The sequence below is a fragment of the Leptopilina heterotoma genome, unplaced genomic scaffold (assembly GCF_015476425.1).
Source record: "Leptopilina heterotoma isolate Lh14 unplaced genomic scaffold, ASM1547642v1 Lhet_97, whole genome shotgun sequence".
Lineage (NCBI taxonomy): Eukaryota > Metazoa > Arthropoda > Insecta > Hymenoptera > Figitidae > Leptopilina > Leptopilina heterotoma.
Window position 1 is genome coordinate 1,098,130 of NW_025111203.1, and position 18,404 is coordinate 1,116,533.

An 18,404-nucleotide genomic window follows, 5' to 3' on the forward strand; every position below is an offset into this window, starting at 1 on the left:
ATTAACTATTTGTTTATTAATGTTTATAACAATTTAAATAAGTTATTTTTTAAACATAAAGGAAATATATTCTTCAAATGAACCTAAATATAAAAAAGTAAACGCGAAAAAAAATTTTTTTAGTGAAGAGGAGTCAAAGTTATCTATTTGAAATCTTTTTTTGAAAATTGTATTAATTTGTTAACTTTGATTAAATTAAAAAATTATAAACAATTAAAATCTCAAAAATCGGCCTCGAGGGATGTCTTAAGAATATTGTCTGGAGAATTTTTGTTTTTTGAATCAAATCGTTCTATTCATTTGGTTTGAAATTTTTTTTTACGCTTAAAACAATGGCGGTGTTCTTGATCCAAGAATATATTTCTCTTCAAATGGTTTAATTATGAAACTTGAATAGGAGTTTTTGAAAACTGTTCATTGGGGCTAGGATGGCATTCATAGTGCATGGTAGCGTGACGGCTCTGGTGCCAAGAAAATATTTTCTTGATTTGATATATAAATGATCTTGACTTTAATGTATTGTTCATTTCTTACATTCTATGACAGAATATCATTTTCTTGATACAAAACCATAATGGACTAATTGTTCCTATTCAATTCCACGGTATACTTCAAGCAAGTAAACTTTTCTTGATTCAATTACATTTTTTTCGGTGTTGTATATCAAGTCTTCCTCAAACTTCTTCAATTTTGGAAAATAAATTTTTTTTCTTCTTTACGAGGAAGCAGATTTTTTTGCTGATCGCAAAAAGGAAGCAAAATGTTCATGTTATGAACATAATGTATTTATAATAAACAATTCCCTATCTTATTATTATAATTGAAAACTTTGTTAAATTAAGAACTCTGAAAAATTTCTTTAATTAAATAATAATTTATTATATTTAAAAAAAGTTTCATATTAACGTACGTTACTGAGTTTCTACATACACATATAGATTTGTTATTACATGCATGCGTAATAGATTATTATTTACACCTTTGAAAATGTGGTCAGTGTGCATTATTGTGTTGTTGCACTCGGTACGTTCATTATGTATACACTCATCTATACAGAAGAGACTTGAATAAATATTGACATCCGATGAACGATTGTCATCAGTCTCGATTTTGAATCTTTATTGTAATCAGTAAAAAGTTACCTAAGACAAAAACATCAACATGTCTAAATCTTGTTGTGAAAGAAGCCACAGCAGTAAGTATATCAAATAAATTTCTTTTAAAATCCTAATATAATAATGATGAGAATAAGAATTATATTGATTATAATTTAAAAAATGCTATAATATAAAATACAAATAAAATTGTAATCGTAATTACTAATTAAGAATCAAATACAAATAATACTGATATAATTTAAAGACAAAAAATCTAATATAATTTTGATATTCTTTAAGGAAAGGAAGAGGTTTGCTGCACTGGGACCGGAGAATGTTGTTCCCTCGTTTGGGGAGGTAATGTTATATATAAATAGTAATAATAACAATAAAATAAAACAGTTAAAGTAATTAACTAAATCTCGCTTGTTAGGCATGGCCCAGGATTTTGATGAAAAAGGTGCGACTTGCGTAATTAATTGTAAAAGTGAGTGTCACAATTTTTAATTTAACGAATTTTTATTTTTATTTATGAATAACAGTATTATTTACACTACCGGTCAAAATTTAGAGATCACCCATTTTCAGGCGAATGAAAAACCTTTTTGAAACATAAAATGTATGGAAACTCAAATTTTTTTCTTTTTATGTTGTGAATGATGATAAAATTTTGAAAAGAACTTTTCAAAAAAACTGACTTTTAGAAGTCATTTGGCCAATATTTTATTTAAATATTTTCAAAAAATCGTCATTTTCAATGTTTTACAAAAATTTAAATAACTTTCTAAAATAATGAAAGTTTTTTAATGATCTTAGGCTTATTTTAAAGGTCATTTGCTATACTATAAGAATTACTTATAGGCATTATAACGTATAATTTTTTTCTTAAAAAATGCAGGTCGTCAAACTTGGACCAAAAAAATTCAAAAAATTTGTAACAATCTTATTAACAGAAAAATAATTTTTAAAATTCAAACGTATTTTTTTATTAAATTTTCTTGAAAAATCTACACCATATGATGTTTTATATATTTTCTAGAATAGTTTTTAGTACAGAAAAATTGTTCTGACTTTTTTGAATTTTTTTGGTTTCAAAAATTTGTTTCATTCGCCTGAAAATAGGTGGTCTCTCACTTTTGACCGGTAGTGTATTATAATAATATTATATGTTAATAATTTTAACTTCTTTGTAATCATTAATTTTTGTTCATGTTTTTAAGATGGAGCTAACTGTTGTACCAAAAGTACAGGATGTGTGATAAAATGCAAAGGTAACTAACAATACATAATAATTATTTTAACAATTAATAATTTAATAAAATATAATTTTTTTATTATATAAATTTTCTTAGAATACTGTTCATTTTAGAAATATTTGAGTAAATTTTTTTATAGGAGAAAATGGCACAAAGTGTGAAATAAATTGTGGATGCTGCTCAATTACTGTTGAAAAATCTGTAGACGATATCGGCAATTATTGCAAAGTTACATATTGTGAAGGTATACATTAAAATATTTTTTTATCAATATCTCTAGATTAATTAATAAAATTAGAATTTTTAAATATATTGAAACATTATTTGCAGATGATAAATCCGAAAAAAAGAAGAGTATTCTTACTTGTTGCTTGAGAGGTATTTATATTTATATATTACAAATAAGTATAAATAAATAAATTTTCATGTACTCTTTGAATTTATTGTTTATTGTATCAAATTTGAGATAATATTTTAGTAATTAAGTTAAAAAGAAATGAATGATAATTAACGTAGAAAATTAATTATTTATGTAACAATTGAGTATGAAACTGAATCAAGTAATTATGTACATATCTAAGAATTTACTAACTCTAATAATTTACTTTGTACCAATTAGAACCTTGCACCCAGGGAAAATATTGTGTAGTGAAATGCGGAGGTGAGAAAAATTTTAATAAATGTATTAATACCTAATATATTAATAATTTGAAGATAAAAAATGTAAGGGGAAACTAGGAAACTAATTTAAACAATTTTAACAAAATAAAATAATGCACATTTATTACTGTATATTGAAAGTGTATAGTTTTAAAAATAATGAAATTCTTTGATCAATTATGGGAGAAAAAAGCTATAAGATATAAAAAGAAATAATGAAATTAAAATAGTCAGTTCCACCAAAAAATTAAGCAATCGTGTTTTTTAGGATATATTATAGGTGGGAAAGAACTATTTTTATTTAATATGTGTTCAGAAATTAAACACTAAATTTATTTTATAAGAATTTTATATTTTTATTAACGTGTTTATATTTTTAAATATTATGTGTTTTTTACAGGCGAAATATGCTGTGTTATCAAAGGTTGAAAATGTATATTGTCAAGAAGTGGAACAATTGAATTCAATAAATTAATAAATCAATACGACCGATACATTTATCTTCTCAAATGCTCTATATGCAGTATTCACTTATGTGGTGGTGTTATTTCGGAGTTAATTTATATTTTTATTCACTTAAATAATAAACAATAAAAAATTTGACAAATGTTCAATTTATTTTCGATTATTTACTCAGCAACATTATTATTGCGAATTTTAAAAATTTTCGACTTTCGAAAAATATATATTTACATTTCTTTACTTAACAATTATTATTATTATAAATATCATTATTTTATATTATTTATAAGTAAATAGTTTAATATTAAACTTTCGATTTGATTCTATAAAAAATAAAATAAATTATTAATACAAAAAAAATGAAAATTCCTATTTTCATGAACAAAATAAACCATATTTTTTATTATATAAATAAATTAGGGAATTTTTTTAATAATTGTTCAATTAAAGAAAAAATAATTATATATTAAAAAGTAATAAGAAAGTACCTAATAAGAAATTTAAGAGACTTAAAATATGTAAAAATTAAAAAGAGTGATCTAATTAAAATTATGATTATTGGATATAACCATTATTTTTCTAATGTTAAACAAAAATGTTTTACTTTTCTATTAAAATTTTTCTTATATACGTTCTGTACTGAAATAAATATATATTTATAGCGAGAAGAAGATTATTTTTATTATTTTCAAACATTGAGAAAAATACACTTAGTCTTCAAATTATGTACATAGAATAATTAAAAATGAATAGTTTTTTATACATTTAAATTGTTGAGAGTTAAAAAGGAGTAAAAGAAAAGTTTTATGTTTCACATATAAATTCAAAATAAAAACAAATAAAGTACCTACTTAACTATATTGAAGAAGAAATTATCTATGATTTTTATTGGGTTTAGTATCAAAATTTGTGTTGAATAATCAGAGAAAAAATGGAAATATGAAATTTATTATAGTGATAATTGCAGCCTTATATTCTTAACTAGGGATTGTAAATTTACCGACTTTTTCAATTACCAGTAATACGGTAAAAGTCTTATACAATACCGGTTTAAAGGTAAATTACCTTTATTGCAAATTATTATAATTATAATATTATTATATTATATATTTATTTTTATTAAATTAAATAAATTTTTGTTCAAAAAATTTTTTATAAATAATAAGTGTGATGCAAAATTAATTTAAAAAATATTTTTATTTGTCGTAATTAAAAAATACATGTGTATATAAAAAAACATTTTAAATATAACGAAAAATTACTATTTTAATGTTGTTTTCATATAAATAATTTATACATAAATATTTCTTTTTGAAAACGTGAACACATACGCATTAAGGTTATGTTATTCAGTGGTCACGTGCCCCATGTACTTTACTATGGAAAAACGTTACACTGAATAACATGCCCTTAAATATATAAATTTCATTTAATATATAAACGAGATCTCATACAAACTGCTGTTTGTTATCAAGGCTTATAATTAAAACATTTTTTACATAAATCTTTTCGTAGTTTTAACATGTTTTAAAATATAGTAATATTATAAAATTTCGTTATTTTAACCGATTACAGCACGTTTTTTATCACAGTATGATTTAATAAATTTCTCCTATAAATCGTGACATCTTTTTAAAATCTTTATCTATTAAATTACCTTCAGGACACGACTTTCTTTTTTTGATTAAACTTAAAGCGCGTCTTATAAACCGAGCTTCCCAATGGCATTTTATCGTTCAAATTGTATTTTTAGAGTACACTCGCCTAAATTATATAGAGTAAACGTTTTAAAAGTCTTACCAGTTATTGTTATATTTCGAACTTTACTACAAGCAAGTTCAACTTGTGACACCATATTTTCTCCATTCAGCGTTGAGGCTGGCGTTTTCGAAATATTTAACTGCTCACTGGTGCAGTCACTTTGATTTCCCTCAGTTTGAGTGCCAATAGTAGTAGCAATATTGACAATTTCTGTCTCGCTGCTTACCTTGCTACCTGTAATATCAATTGTTTAAATTTATATTAAGGGGGGAAACCACATTAGAACGCTGTTTTTTAGCCGCTTTTCGCGAATTTTTTTTTAAAGTAAGAACTTTTTGAATGAAATAAAACATTTCCACTATGTTGTTCATATATATTTAAATGTAACTCATATTTTTTTCAAGGGTTTATATAAAAAATCTTCCAAATTGGGAGCTATTGCATATATAGAGCTGCTCCGCCGGAGTTCATGACTGCCGTGCAGTCCTGAGCCCACAAATTTTGTCCGAAAGCAAAAAATCAAGTTTATTCACATTTTATAAATATTTTATTATTAAGTGAACTAACTTTCAAGTGAAAATATTGAAAATTGAAAAATTGACACTATACTTTGAAAAAAATATTCGATTTTTTGCCTACTTTTTTGCTACTTCTTTATTTAAAAAAAGGTACTAAAAATTTTTTTCTTCTTTTCAAGTTTAGTTCACTTAATAATAAATTTAATAACAAACAATTTCCAATTTTTCATTTTAAAATCGGTAAATAACCTTTTGAGCTACACTGCACGGCAATTTCAAAAATCCTGTTTTAAGAAAAACGCATTTGAAAAAAAAATATCAAAAATTGATATTTATACAAAAAAATTTTTTTAAAGTGATTACACTTTAATCGGCTAATAATTCCTCTTTTCGTGACTTTCTGCTCTCCTTAGTCTCAAAAGTTATATGCTTATTCTACTAATCTACGGTAACCTGGAGCGCGCTCCGTTCATCGCTAGTACAGCGAGGACTTCGAATTTTGCTCTAAAAACTTTTTTAGCCTATTTTTGAATACCTTAACTAACAATTTATGCAAAAAAGAAAAAATCGATTTTTTCAGACGTCTAATGTGGTTTCCCCCTTAATGTGATTTTAAAAATATAAATTATGTACATATTATTAATTATTATTACGTAAAAAATACTTACTTCGCCCTGCAGTGCACTTCTTTCCCTTGTGCAAAGTTGGAATTGCATCTGGCTTCAATAAGGGCCTGGGTTGAAATGTTTTGAAACATTTTTTGTCGAAATGTTCCGCACAGATTCGAAACTTTGTAGTTTCTTTAACCCCAGCGAATTTGAGCCATATTCTTCGACTGCGAAATGTTATAATTTTTTATTTTTAATTTAAGGATAAAAAATTGCATTTTCATGACAAAAATAATATAAATAATATAATAAATATTTCCAACAACTTTTTAATATCAAAATTTAGAATTCTGTGTATACTTGATAATATGACAGTACTTCAAAAGTTTATATTTCATCGTGTAAAAAAAGTGAGGTTATGTTTACTAAAAATCAAATATATACTTACGTTGAATTAGATTTTGGTAACCTAAACGATGAAAATCCTTGGCACATTTTCGTATATGTCCCATTTTTGCAATTTTCTACACTACAATATAACATTCTTGCATAAAATTTGTAAATCACGCTTCTTCAATTGTTTGCAAACAAGCACAAATACATACAGAACATTCAAAACATTATACATATATATTTTAAAAAGGGAACTTCTACAAATGCGCTTCTAGTAGCGTGTACGTTTTTTTATTTTGTCGACGTGAAAAAATTGGAATTGCAGAATCGCCTTTTGGTCACAAGATGTTACCATAGCAACAGCCTAACAGCGCCAATCTTGGATTTTGCGGTCATTCTGGTAACAATCTACACTTGTCTCTGCTTGCCTCGTTCACTTTCTCTTGGACTTCCTCAGCGATAAAGTGTCTACTTGAATTTTTAGTGCGAAAAAATTTATTTTCAAAAAATGTGCATTTTATTGTCGTCTAATCGATAGTTTTTTATAATGATTTACTTACTTTTTTTAAAATAAAATTTACTTATCTATTTAAGTAGAAAATAATTCGTGAAATTCATAAAAAATGACTGATTTCTCAGAACCTCATTCCGACCACGTGGCGAAATGTCTAACGTCTCTGGAAATTGAGAAACTTGATGCACAAAATTCACGAATGATTTCTGAATTTCGTGCCAATCAATTAGAAAAAGATGCTAAAAAATATTGGGATTTATTTTATAAAAGAAATGAAACGAGATTCTTTAAAGATCGACATTGGACTACAAGAGAGTTCCAAGAATTATTAAGTTTAGACGACTCTAAAAAGCAAATTCTTTTGGAAGTTGGGTGCGGTGTGGGAAATTTTATTTATCCTTTAATTGAGGATGGAATTATGTTCCGAAAAGTATTCGCTTGTGATTTATCTCCGAGGGCAGTTGAATTTGTCAAGGTGAGTTTTAAATGTGTGCATACTAAATTATTGCTCGAAGTTTTCCCTTACTTGTTTCAATTTTGTTAGAAGTATTTAATTACAACTTTTTTTTAAACTTAAATTTACTTAATGATAAAATGAAGGTCAAATTCTTAATAGATTAAACAATAAAATTCACAAATGAAAAGAGCATATAAGTATGATATTGCGTTAACCCGACGATTTTTAGAAATTTTCACTTAAAATTTTTGTTTGATTAAAACAATTTTTTCTTGGACTGTTGGAACATTTTTTTCTCTGTTATAGCAAAAGATAAAATAATATAATGTATGCAAAAAATTTGTTTTTTCTTGAATATATTTCAAATATGTAGTAAAAAAAATAACGTTAATAAACAGAAAATATTAAATAAATTAAAATTCGGTCTAAAATGTGACTTCTCAAAACCGAGGTAATCGATTTTCGATTTTTTCTTTCATCACTTTCACTGATAAATAAAGAAATTTTTCCTACTTATGCCAAAGTGGTCTTCTTTAGGGATAAAATGATATTTAAAATTATGTTGGTCGTTGCTTCTGCTTCTAATATATATTTTTAATTGAAGTATTTCTGAATAATCGAAATTTCGTAAAATTGAATTGTAAGCAAATAAATTTGAAAATTCTCAAAGAAATTTTTCAAAAATTATTAAAAATAATTGATTTAAAGACGAATTTTAGTTAAAAATTCTAGAAAATAATAATTGAATTGAAATGATGGAAATAATTTTGAAGAAATTACAATAACAATATTGTTATTATATAAAGTAATGATTTTCTTTCAAAATATTTAAATCTTCACTTCTTTTAAAATAATTATCGATATCTTCATGTTTTATAATATAAATATTCTTATAAGTTATTAAAATTCAACAAGTTTAAACTTCAAATTTTTGAAAAGCTTAATTCCTATGGAAAAATAATAATGAATAAATATTTATTTTAAATAAAATTATTGTATTTCCTGCCGTTTTCTGTGAAGAGCGAAACTTAATAGAGAAAACTTATAAAATAAATACGAAATTAATTATATAAAATAAGTCATATGGAATAATGTTACAAGAATGCAAATACTGAGATTAAAATTTTATTTTTAGATGCACAATCTCTATGATCCAGAAAAGATCGAAGCTTTTCAAGCTGACGTTACATTAGAAGAGTGTTTCTCAAATATCGATATTCCAATAGATATTGCAACTCTTATATTCGTTTTGTCAGCAATACATCCGGATAAATTTAAACGGTAAATAAATTATTCAATTGTCAATTTTTTACAAGACGCATAAATATAAGCACTTTTTCATCTATTATAATGATTAGAATCTCTTAAGGTGTTTCTCCGGCCGCTACTTTTGAAAACATCGATTTTCGATCAATTTTCTTCAAATTTTGAGGATATGTTTCTTTTTTATACACTTTAAATGTGCGGTAAGAATTTCAGACTCTTTTGCCATGTCAAAAAACGATTTAGCATCGCAAAGGGTTTTGAAATTTTTTTCACATTTAAAGTGTACTCGAAAAAACATTTACTCAAAATTTGAAGAAAATTGATGAAAAATCGATTTTTTCATGAGTAGTAGCCGCTGAACCTTCTTAAGAGGATGTCAAAGTTACAAGGGATTTATTTATGCACCTCATTTCATTTTGCTGATAGAACAATTGACTAATTGCTGAAATTTGTATTACAGAGTTGCAAAAAATTTGTTCAATAAATTAAACAGCGGAGGCATGATATTATTCCGAGATTACGGATTATACGACATGGCTCAACTGAGATTTAAGGCAGGGCATAAGATTGCAGAAAATTTTTACATGCGACAAGATGGTACAAGGTTAGTACATGAAATACGAATAGCAAACTTTTGTTTAATTATTTTTATTTATTTATTTAATTTTAATAATTTTTATTTTTTAAATGTATTTTTATGATGATTTCATAGTTCACCTGAATTATATTGAAGACATACTATTTTTAATGTCTTTCGCTCCTATCTGACTTTCCTTTTTAAGTAATGAACTTTTTCTATTTGTAGAAATTCAATCTTTAATAAAAAGAAATTTTATTTTCAGGAGCTACTACTTTTCAATTGAAGAGGTCAAAAGTCTTTTCGAGTCTTGCGGCTTTGAAACTGTGTCCTGTTCCTACATTCAAAGACGTACCGTCAATGTAAAAGAAAACATTGATGTGCCTAGAATTTTTGTCCAAGCAAAATTTAAGAAACCTTGAAAATGAGGTAAGATTAAAAAAAATTTCTTTGAGTTTTCAAACTTTAAACAAAAATTACATGATAAATGGTTTCTGAAAATAATTTTTTACTAAGTGATGATTTCATAGTTCAACCGAATTATATTGAGGAATGTACTATTTAAATGTCTTTCGCTCCTATCTGACATCACCATTTTAAAAAATGATTTTTTTTTATGTGTTTGTGCAAAACTATATTATTGTTTCTTTTTCAGTGTTGCATTAAATTTTTGAAGAATTGAAACTGAGATTTTTCTTTGAAGCTTTTGCAAGATCCGAATCAGGTATTTAACTTTTGACTAATATTATCATTATTACTCTTATTAAACATTTATATTAATTTTACAACACTTAGAACAAAAAAAAAAAAAATTATTTAAAAATTTAATAATTTGCACAACATTATCAAATTGAATAACAAATTTTTAAATTGAATTCTTTCTATGATTTTTAAGAATAATTACATTTTCCGAGAAATTCGATTAAAATTTTATTCAAAATAATTGAATTTATGAATAATAATTTATGAAAATAATTGAATTATTACGAAGAAATTTATAAAAAATTTGTAAATAATTGAATTCATATGAACTTTTTATTAATTTATGAAAATAATTAAATGTTTGCGTAGAATTTTATTAAAATTTTTTTAAATAATTGAATTCTTATGGAAAATTTTATTAAAACAGTAGATATTGTAAATCATTGAATTGATGAAAATTTTTGAAATTTTGCCAAGAATTGAAGCAAATTTACGGACCTTTACGGGATTTTCGGACGTAGTTCGAGCCCTGAAATTTATTGTCAAACACTTACTGTTGCCACAATATTTCCATCCAGGTCTTTAAATATTTTTTCGCAAATAATGTCCTCATGTTTAAAATGCTTAATACAAACAGAATCGCCCGCCTTTAATTTTATATCATCGCGGTATATAGCTATTTGCCATTTTTTGATTTCTTTTGGATCTTTTGGTACTTATTTTATCTTTTTTTTATCATTTTCACGATTACTGTCATAACCGGATTTACATTCAAAAGCCACACACTTCCGACCCATTGCATTCAAAACTTAATATGAAAAATTAAATATAAAATATAATATTTCCTAATAATGAAAAGAAAACTTTTAATTACAAAGCAGAAATTAGGCGTTTCACTACATCAAGTTCGAGTATGACGTCAGATAGCTGGAGGGAAAAACAGCAGATTTTTCTTTGAAGCTTTTGCAAGATCTGAATCAGGTATTTAATTTTTGTCTAATATTATAATTATTACTCTTACTAAACATTTATATTAATTTTACAATACTTAGAACTAAAAAAAAGATTTCTAAATAATAAACTTTCCAAGTTATAGTATCTTAAATATTTTTAAATATAAATTTATTTATATGATGATTTCATAGTTCAACCGAATTATATTGTGGAATGTACTATTTAAATGTCTTTCGCTCCTATCTGATAATAATATTTTAAAAATTAATTTTTTGTTTGCTATTTGTATAATACTAAATTATGTTTTTTCTTTTCTTTTTTAGTGTCGCATTCAATCGATTGCATTAAGTTTTTGAGCAATTGAAACTGAGATGTCTGCAACTTCTAAATCAGGTACATATTGATTGATAATATTTTTAATGTTATTAAAGGTTTATATATGACTATCTTATTCGGAAGTAATTTTAAATTAATTAACCAAAACAAATTTATAAAAATAATTTTTATAATAAAAAAATTTATTTAGTGAATTTAAAAATGTTTGTAAAATTTGAATTTTTCATTTACATGATGATTTCATAGTTCAACCGAATTATATTGAGGAATGTACTATTAAAATGTCTTTCGCTCCTATCTGATATTTAGATTTCTTGAAAAATACTTTTTCTTTTTAAATAATCCGATTTCTTAATGGTACCTATTTCCTTGCAGATATTCCTTCCTGTACTTGAAAAGATGTCTGGAATCAAAACAAAAAATTGTTTTCAAACTTCAGAGCAGGTCTTCTCTATAAAATTTGCTGCCTGAAGCTAAAGCGGTAAGATTTTTTTTTAATTATTTAACGACGATAAGGAACTATTGTAAACTATTCAGTTGTTCAAAAATTTTGTTTAAATTCGATTGTTAACGATTTACATGATGAGGCTTGTGTTTGAAATCATTTTTGTGATGCCACACTATATTCGTCACTACCACTGATTTTTCTTTAAAAAATTAAAATCATATTCCAAAACAATAAAACAGGAAAATTAAACAGTTGTTAATTATTACAGAAATCGAGATGATCGAGAATGAGGAATGGAAATGGAAAATAGGTAAATATACATTTTAAAATCAAGACAGTTTTAAAAGATAAACTAAAAGTTTTAACTTTAAATTAAAATATAATGAACTTTATGATGATTTTCTTTAGCTACTGAATCTTTCATGAATGTAATTTTATTAGCTCTATCTGACAAAGTTCTAATTTTCTTCTATCTTTGTTGAAATACATTAACTATTATAATCATGAATAACTAGAATTAAATATTTTCTTTACAGGTGTTCGTAGTCCTCAATTTTTTAATCGACCATCAGAGTATTTTTATATACTTTTCATTAATAAAAAATTATTTCGAAAGCTCTCACGTACTTGTATCTCAAAATAAAGTTAAAGTTTTAATAAATTATTTTTAAAAAATAGAAATTTGTCTTATTTCTATATTGTACCCTCAATGTTTCTAAGTCAAAAAGTACATTTTTAATATTTAACAAGTTTGTTAATAATAACGAAAGGCAAGTTCATGGAAAATGAGTAATATTTATGAATTTTAATAATTTCTAAAAATACAATTATATCCCTTCCTGAATTTAATCATTTTCTGCAATTTACATCTAAACTTCTTCTCTACATCAATTATTTTAAATAATTTTCCGAAAGTTCTTTTAGAATTCAATTATTTAAATGCAAATCCTCAATTTTTTATAATAATTGTAACTGTCCATGTTTTTTTCTAAAGTTATTAAGGTATAATATCTTCAAAAAATTATAATAAAGAAATTGTTACAATTAATTGTTAAAAAATTTTGTTTTAATTTTTGAAAGATTGTAGTTTTTTAATTATATACAATTTAAAATTCCCAAACAATTTAAATTTTGTAAAATCTATATAATATAATTATTTATATTTTAAAAATATAAATAAAAATAATCAAATTTTTAAAGAATTTTAATAATGAATTCCTCCGCAATTTTAATATGTAAGTCTAAAAAAGTAAATTTTTATAAGACTTCTAAGAATTAGTTTTTAAAAATATTTTAATATAATTTTTCGAAAATAATTGAATTTCTTTAAAGAAATTTTATATAATTTAAAAAAACTAATAAATTTTTTGATGAATTTTAATTAAAAATTTTGAACATGATTTTTTTTTCTAAAATGTTAAAAATAATTCTAAAATGTAATGATTTTTTATATGTATTTGAATTTTCAGAAATACATAATTAAAAATACTATGAAAATATTGAATTTCAATAAATTAGAAGCTAATTTATTCATTAATTTTCATTTTTAAATTTACATTTAAAGATTTGTCATTAAAATTCTTGATAATTCAATTATTTTGAGAATTTTGAATTAAAACTCTTAAAAAGTTTTTTTCAATTTTCAAAAATTGTAACAAAATACTTGAAAAAAATTATTTTCAATTAAATTTTACAAAATTTCAATTATATGTAGTTTCTTTAATTATTTAATTTCGAATATAGCTATCGAATTATCACAAATTAAAGATTTATCATTAGAAGGCTAAAATCACAGAAACATCAGCAGTGTTTGAATTCATTACATATCTTATTTTTAGCAAAATTGTAAAACTAAAAAAAAAGCAATTTTTCAAGACGATTCTATAAGATTTTATTTGACATTGGGGGGATTTTAAGAAAACCATTATTTTTCAAATTAATGTGACAATCATTTAATTTCGGACGTAATCTGGTTGTGTAGTTTGTCTATTTCGTATAGAATTTTTAAATGATCCCAATCAATAGGGTTTTCATCTGGATGAATCTAATTAACCCTTTAACACCCGAGAAAAACATAGAAAAGATATAAACTAATGAGATGCCATTCCTAAGGTTTTCGGGGGCGCTGATTACGAATTTGATGTCAAATTGACAATTTTACAGTTGACAGCTGTCAAACGAACTGTCAACTTTTACATTACTGATTTATTTTTTATAAAAAGACTCCGTAAAGGGTTTTCGGGGTCGCTAATTACGAATTCGATGTCAAATTGACATTTTGACCGTTGTCAGCTGTCAAAACAACTGTCAACTTTTGTCAAACTGATTTATTTTTTTTAAGAAGACTCCATAAAGGGTTTTCGGGGTCGCTGATTACGAATTTGATGTCAAATTGACAGTTGACAGCTGTCAAACCAACTGTCAACTTTTGTAAAACTGGTTTACTTGTTATAAAAAAGACTCCAAAATAGTTTTCAAGGTCGTTGATTACGAATTTGACAGTTGGAAGCTGTCAAACCAAGTGTCAATTTTTAAAAGAAGTAATTTTGTTTATGCAAAAGTGTCTATAAAATCAGCAAAATATGCGAGTTATAATTATTACAAGAGTTGTGTTAAAATAGGGCTACAGGCGAAGATTCACCAAAAAAATCTAACGCGCATCCTTATCGGAACCTCGAAGGTGATGTCAGGGTGGCCACATGTCAGTAAAGTCAGGGAAATGTCAGGGAAAAAATATTTTGTCAGTAAAGTCAGGGAAATGTCAGAAAAAATTTTTTTGTCAGGGCAATTAAAGAAATTAAGACTGTCATGCAATACATTTTGTGCTCTAAACAAAAAAATTTTTGTCAGGGAAATTCGTTGTTATGTCAGTAAAATGTCATGGAAATTGATAAAGTCAATCTTGCGGCCACCCTGGATGGGGAATACTGTTCACAAACGAAATTATTATTTTCTTCTTTGTTATTATGCCAGTAATGTCTGCGTATTGTCAATTGGATATCAAACTCGTAATCAGCAATGTAAAAACCCTTTTATGGACATTTTTAAATAAACCAAATTACTTCTTATAAAATTGACAATTACATCAAATGTCAACTGTTAAATCATTAATTTGAGTTCAAATTCGAAATCTGCGACCCTAAAAACCTTTTTCCGTCACTTTTATTAAAGAGAAATCAGTCTTATAAAAGCTGACAGTTGGTTTAACAGCTGTCAACTGTCAAAATGTAAATCTTTTATCAAATTCGTAATCAGCGACCCCGAAAACTCTTTTGAAGTCTTTTTTATAAAAAAATAAATCAGTAATGTAAAAGTTGATTGTTCTTCTGACAGCTGTCAACTGTCAAAATGTCAATTTGACATCAAATTCGTAATCAGCGACCCCGAAAACTCTTTTGAAGTCTTTTTTTTATACAAAATAAATCTGTTTTTTAAAAGTTGACAGTTGTTTTGACAGCTGTCAATTGTCAAAATGTAAATTTGACATCAAATTCGTAATCAGCGACCCCGAAAACCTTAAGGAACTTTTTCTTTCTTTTTATTAATTTTTTAATGTTCGGATAATGTAAGACAATATTTTGCTTCGAAGTGTGCGCCATCTTGAATACGCCACACTCTAAAAAAATTCGTTGCATTCAGATTATTTTTTAATACGTACTAGCAGCTTGTAAACTTACTACGTTGGACGTGAAGCAAATTATTTCCAACGTCCGACGTTGTAAATTAACAACGAAATTTTTTAGAGTGCATTTTTAAATTTTTGCGAATTTTTTAAAATGGCGACGATGTTTGTATTCAGTGGTTCAAAACACTTTACATAGTGAGCTTCAAAACATTTTTTTGACTTCAGCGTCTGTACATGAGCTAACTGACTTTTTTAAACAATTTTTCCGATTTGCATAAACATTTTATTATTTTTTTCTATTAAAAAAAATTTTTTGTTTACTTTAATTTTTTTGGATACCTGGACCGATTCTGAGAAAATCAAGTCCAACCCGGTTAAAAAATATTAATATTTAAAAAAGTTACAGTGGTTTTTGTACTACGGGACATATATGTCCCGTAGGCGTTAAAGGGTTAATAAATTTAAAATAAAATAAATATTTGAGGCATTCTCTTTCAAAACGTTTCACCGAAAAAAAACAATCGTAAGGAGAGCGATTTTCTAATAAATTTTATTATATAAAAATTTAATTATTTATAGTATATTATATACAATGTATTATACAATTATATATAATTTCGTAGATAAATTTCTGCGTTTGAAATGTTAAACTCTTACTCAAAACACCCTCTGTCAATTTTTATCAAAATTATATTAAAAAAAAAAAAAAAAAAAAAAAATCATTAATGGTTTTGTTAATTGTTCTGACCTTTTAGGTCTTTTTAATTTTTATATACCTTCACGCTTACCAAGAAATGCTCCATTATTTAAATTAAAATTAGCCAGAACCAATTATGTAGATAATTCGGTAGTTCATAAATTAAGTCGCGAGGCGAATAACTTCTGTCACGATTTAGATTTCTATGGCGTTCAACTAAGTTCCTTTCTTACACAGTTGCGCAGAAAATTGTATTATCACAATAATAGTAACGATAATGTTGGCAATGCGGCTATTTAATGTATTTTCTTTTGTAACACTCTTAGTACTTTGTACGACTGGGCTCTGCTAAAAACTTTGCCCGTTTATGAATAAATAAATAAATAAATAAGATAAAGCTTCACTTTTCTAGTTTCTATTCCCATATGATATATTATAGACATTTAATGGGATCAATAGAAAAAAATTGTTTTTGAAAAATTTAACAAATGGTACGAAGTTGAATAGGTTTCATGTTTAATCGTTACTTAACTAGTTACACTGACTTCTTTCTTGGTCCTTTTTTAAAATTAACAGTCTTTTTGCGCACAACATCCATAAAATCTCTATAAGCAATATAGTATTTAGATCACTGGCATCGCTTTTATTTATTTTAATATCAGGACAATGTCATATTCAAAGATCATGAATAACTTGAATTATTGCTTCTAATTCTTCTGTTGAATGAATTTCTTCGTTTTCAATATTAAGGTCAGTATGATTCAACACTTTACCATGGATTTTTATTAAAAGTGTCATTTCTTCATCAATGGTTACTTCCTTTGTGGAGACCGAGTCAATACGGCCGTTTTCACCTTTTATTCCAATGCGATCAAGAAATACAATTCCTCGTTGACTACGCCAAACAATATTTATTTTATTCCACGACTTAGGCAAATTAATGCAACTTTCGTTTCTGTCAATTTTATCAAATAAATCTTTTGAACAAGTTTTTGCATCATTCAAATCTGGATGCACTGAAAAAAAAAGTTCATTGAATCAAGTAAATGAATTTTCTTGACCTGATTTATTTGAAACAAACCCATATTTTCTTATTGGAAGAAATTTATTTTCTTGTGTCAAGTAATTTTGAGCATTGATCAAAGTTATTGAAATAAGAAAATATGGGTTTGACATAAGTAAATATCTTACTGTTTCAAACGAACTGTTTTACATGCGCCAAGTCTCGAAAAAGTATTGAATCAAGAATATCATGTTCTCACGCCAAGTAATTTACCTTGAGTCATTTGGTATCTTGAGTCAAATCATTTTTTTACTTCCTTTAAAGCAACTATTTATTTCATCCAACACCCATAGTCTTGAGCCAAGAAAATGGGAAGATTAATACAAGTTAATAATTGTTTCAACTCAATTAAGAATTATTTTGTTTCAAAGAAATATTAATTAATCTAAGAATTTCTTTTACTTGAAGCATTTCTATATTCTCATGTTTCAAAAACATTAATTTCTTGCGAGAATGTTATATTTTCTGGAATGAAATATTTTATTTATTCAATTCAATTAAGTGTAAGATCTCGAATTAAATCATTCTTTTGTTTCCTTTAAAAAAGTTTTTACTTAATTCAACGCTCATATAATCCTGATTCAAGAAAATACGAAGGTTAATATAAGTAAATATTTGTTTCAAGTTGATTAAAAATTATATTCAATTAATCCCATATTTATTTGAAGAAAGAAATTCATTTTCTTGTGTCAAGTAATTATTAGCATTGAACAGAATTCTTGAACTAACAATTTAGTATTTGGCGGAACTCAATATGTAATTATTTCAACCAAATATTTTACTTTTCCGAAGTACCAAAAAGTATTGAATCTAGAATATCATGTTCTTAAGCGAAATAATAAAGTATTGTGTGGAGAATTCATGTTTCTTGAATCTAATCATTTTATTTATTTGCTTTGAAACTTTTTTTTACTTAACACAATGCCGGTATTCTTGATCCAAGAAAATATTTTTCTTCAAATGTATATGCAACTTAAATATCAGTTTTTGAAAACTGTCCATTGAGGCTA

The 18,404-nt window shown here is 25.4% G+C and overlaps 4 protein-coding genes and 4 non-coding genes across 13 annotated transcripts; 6 read left to right on the plus strand and 2 right to left on the minus strand.

Moving 5' to 3' along the window:
- Window positions 1-973: 973 nt before the first annotated feature.
- On the plus strand, window positions 974-3,616 carry LOC122512300 (delta-like protein B). Its single transcript, XM_043628056.1, has 8 exons — window positions 974-1,195; window positions 1,398-1,454; window positions 1,531-1,584; window positions 2,318-2,368; window positions 2,493-2,597; window positions 2,684-2,731; window positions 2,973-3,014; window positions 3,414-3,616. Exons 1-8 carry the CDS (start codon window positions 1,162-1,164, stop codon window positions 3,440-3,442), a joined length of 420 nt encoding a protein of 139 aa, XP_043483991.1. The 5' UTR covers window positions 974-1,161; the 3' UTR covers window positions 3,443-3,616.
- Window positions 3,617-4,885: 1,269 nt separating this feature from the next.
- Window positions 4,886-6,996, minus strand: LOC122512328. The gene is made up of 3 exons (XM_043628099.1): window positions 6,811-6,996; window positions 6,423-6,589; window positions 4,886-5,470 (listed from the first exon to the last, which is right to left on the minus strand). Exons 1-3 carry the CDS (start codon window positions 6,903-6,905, stop codon window positions 5,205-5,207), a joined length of 528 nt encoding a protein of 175 aa, XP_043484034.1. The 5' UTR covers window positions 6,906-6,996; the 3' UTR covers window positions 4,886-5,204.
- A 179-nt stretch (window positions 6,997-7,175) lies between these two features.
- On the plus strand, window positions 7,176-12,686 carry LOC122512327 (tRNA N(3)-methylcytidine methyltransferase METTL6). 4 transcript variants are annotated; one of them, XM_043628098.1, is made up of 11 exons: window positions 7,221-7,238; window positions 7,395-7,744; window positions 8,862-9,007; window positions 9,453-9,596; window positions 9,835-9,998; window positions 10,225-10,293; window positions 11,150-11,252; window positions 11,549-11,618; window positions 11,937-12,042; window positions 12,278-12,319; window positions 12,546-12,686. In XM_043628098.1, exons 2-5 carry the CDS (start codon window positions 7,469-7,471, stop codon window positions 9,989-9,991), a joined length of 723 nt encoding a protein of 240 aa, XP_043484033.1. In that variant the 5' UTR covers window positions 7,221-7,238; window positions 7,395-7,468; the 3' UTR covers window positions 9,992-9,998; window positions 10,225-10,293; window positions 11,150-11,252; window positions 11,549-11,618; window positions 11,937-12,042; window positions 12,278-12,319; window positions 12,546-12,686. The 4 variants fall into 4 exon arrangements, with proteins under 4 accessions (XP_043484029.1, XP_043484031.1, XP_043484033.1 ...); XM_043628097.1 differs by having other exon boundaries at window positions 7,223-7,265; XM_043628094.1 differs by having other exon boundaries at window positions 7,176-7,744.
- On the plus strand, window positions 9,679-9,768 carry LOC122512373. The gene has a single exon (XR_006302620.1). It is a non-coding gene; the product is annotated as a small nucleolar RNA snR60/Z15/Z230/Z193/J17 (small nucleolar RNA).
- Window positions 10,076-10,163, plus strand: LOC122512372. Its single transcript, XR_006302619.1, has one exon. It is a non-coding gene; the product is annotated as a small nucleolar RNA snR60/Z15/Z230/Z193/J17 (small nucleolar RNA).
- Window positions 11,392-11,480, plus strand: LOC122512376. The gene has a single exon (XR_006302623.1). It is a non-coding gene; the product is annotated as a small nucleolar RNA snR60/Z15/Z230/Z193/J17 (small nucleolar RNA).
- LOC122512377 lies at window positions 11,784-11,875 on the plus strand. The gene has a single exon (XR_006302624.1). It is a non-coding gene; the product is annotated as a small nucleolar RNA snR60/Z15/Z230/Z193/J17 (small nucleolar RNA).
- A 3,585-nt stretch (window positions 12,687-16,271) lies between the features above and the next one.
- On the minus strand, window positions 16,272-17,667 carry LOC122512308. 3 transcript variants are annotated; one of them, XM_043628067.1, is made up of 3 exons: window positions 17,608-17,667; window positions 17,105-17,347; window positions 16,272-16,936 (listed from the first exon to the last, which is right to left on the minus strand). In XM_043628067.1, exons 1-3 carry the CDS (start codon window positions 17,615-17,617, stop codon window positions 16,863-16,865), a joined length of 327 nt encoding a protein of 108 aa, XP_043484002.1. In that variant the 5' UTR covers window positions 17,618-17,667; the 3' UTR covers window positions 16,272-16,862. The 3 variants fall into 3 exon arrangements, with proteins under 3 accessions (XP_043484002.1, XP_043484000.1, XP_043484001.1); XM_043628065.1 differs by having other exon boundaries at window positions 16,272-17,347; XM_043628066.1 differs by lacking the exon at window positions 17,608-17,667 and adding an exon at window positions 17,523-17,582 and having other exon boundaries at window positions 16,272-17,347.
- Window positions 17,668-18,404: the final 737 nt, after the last annotated feature.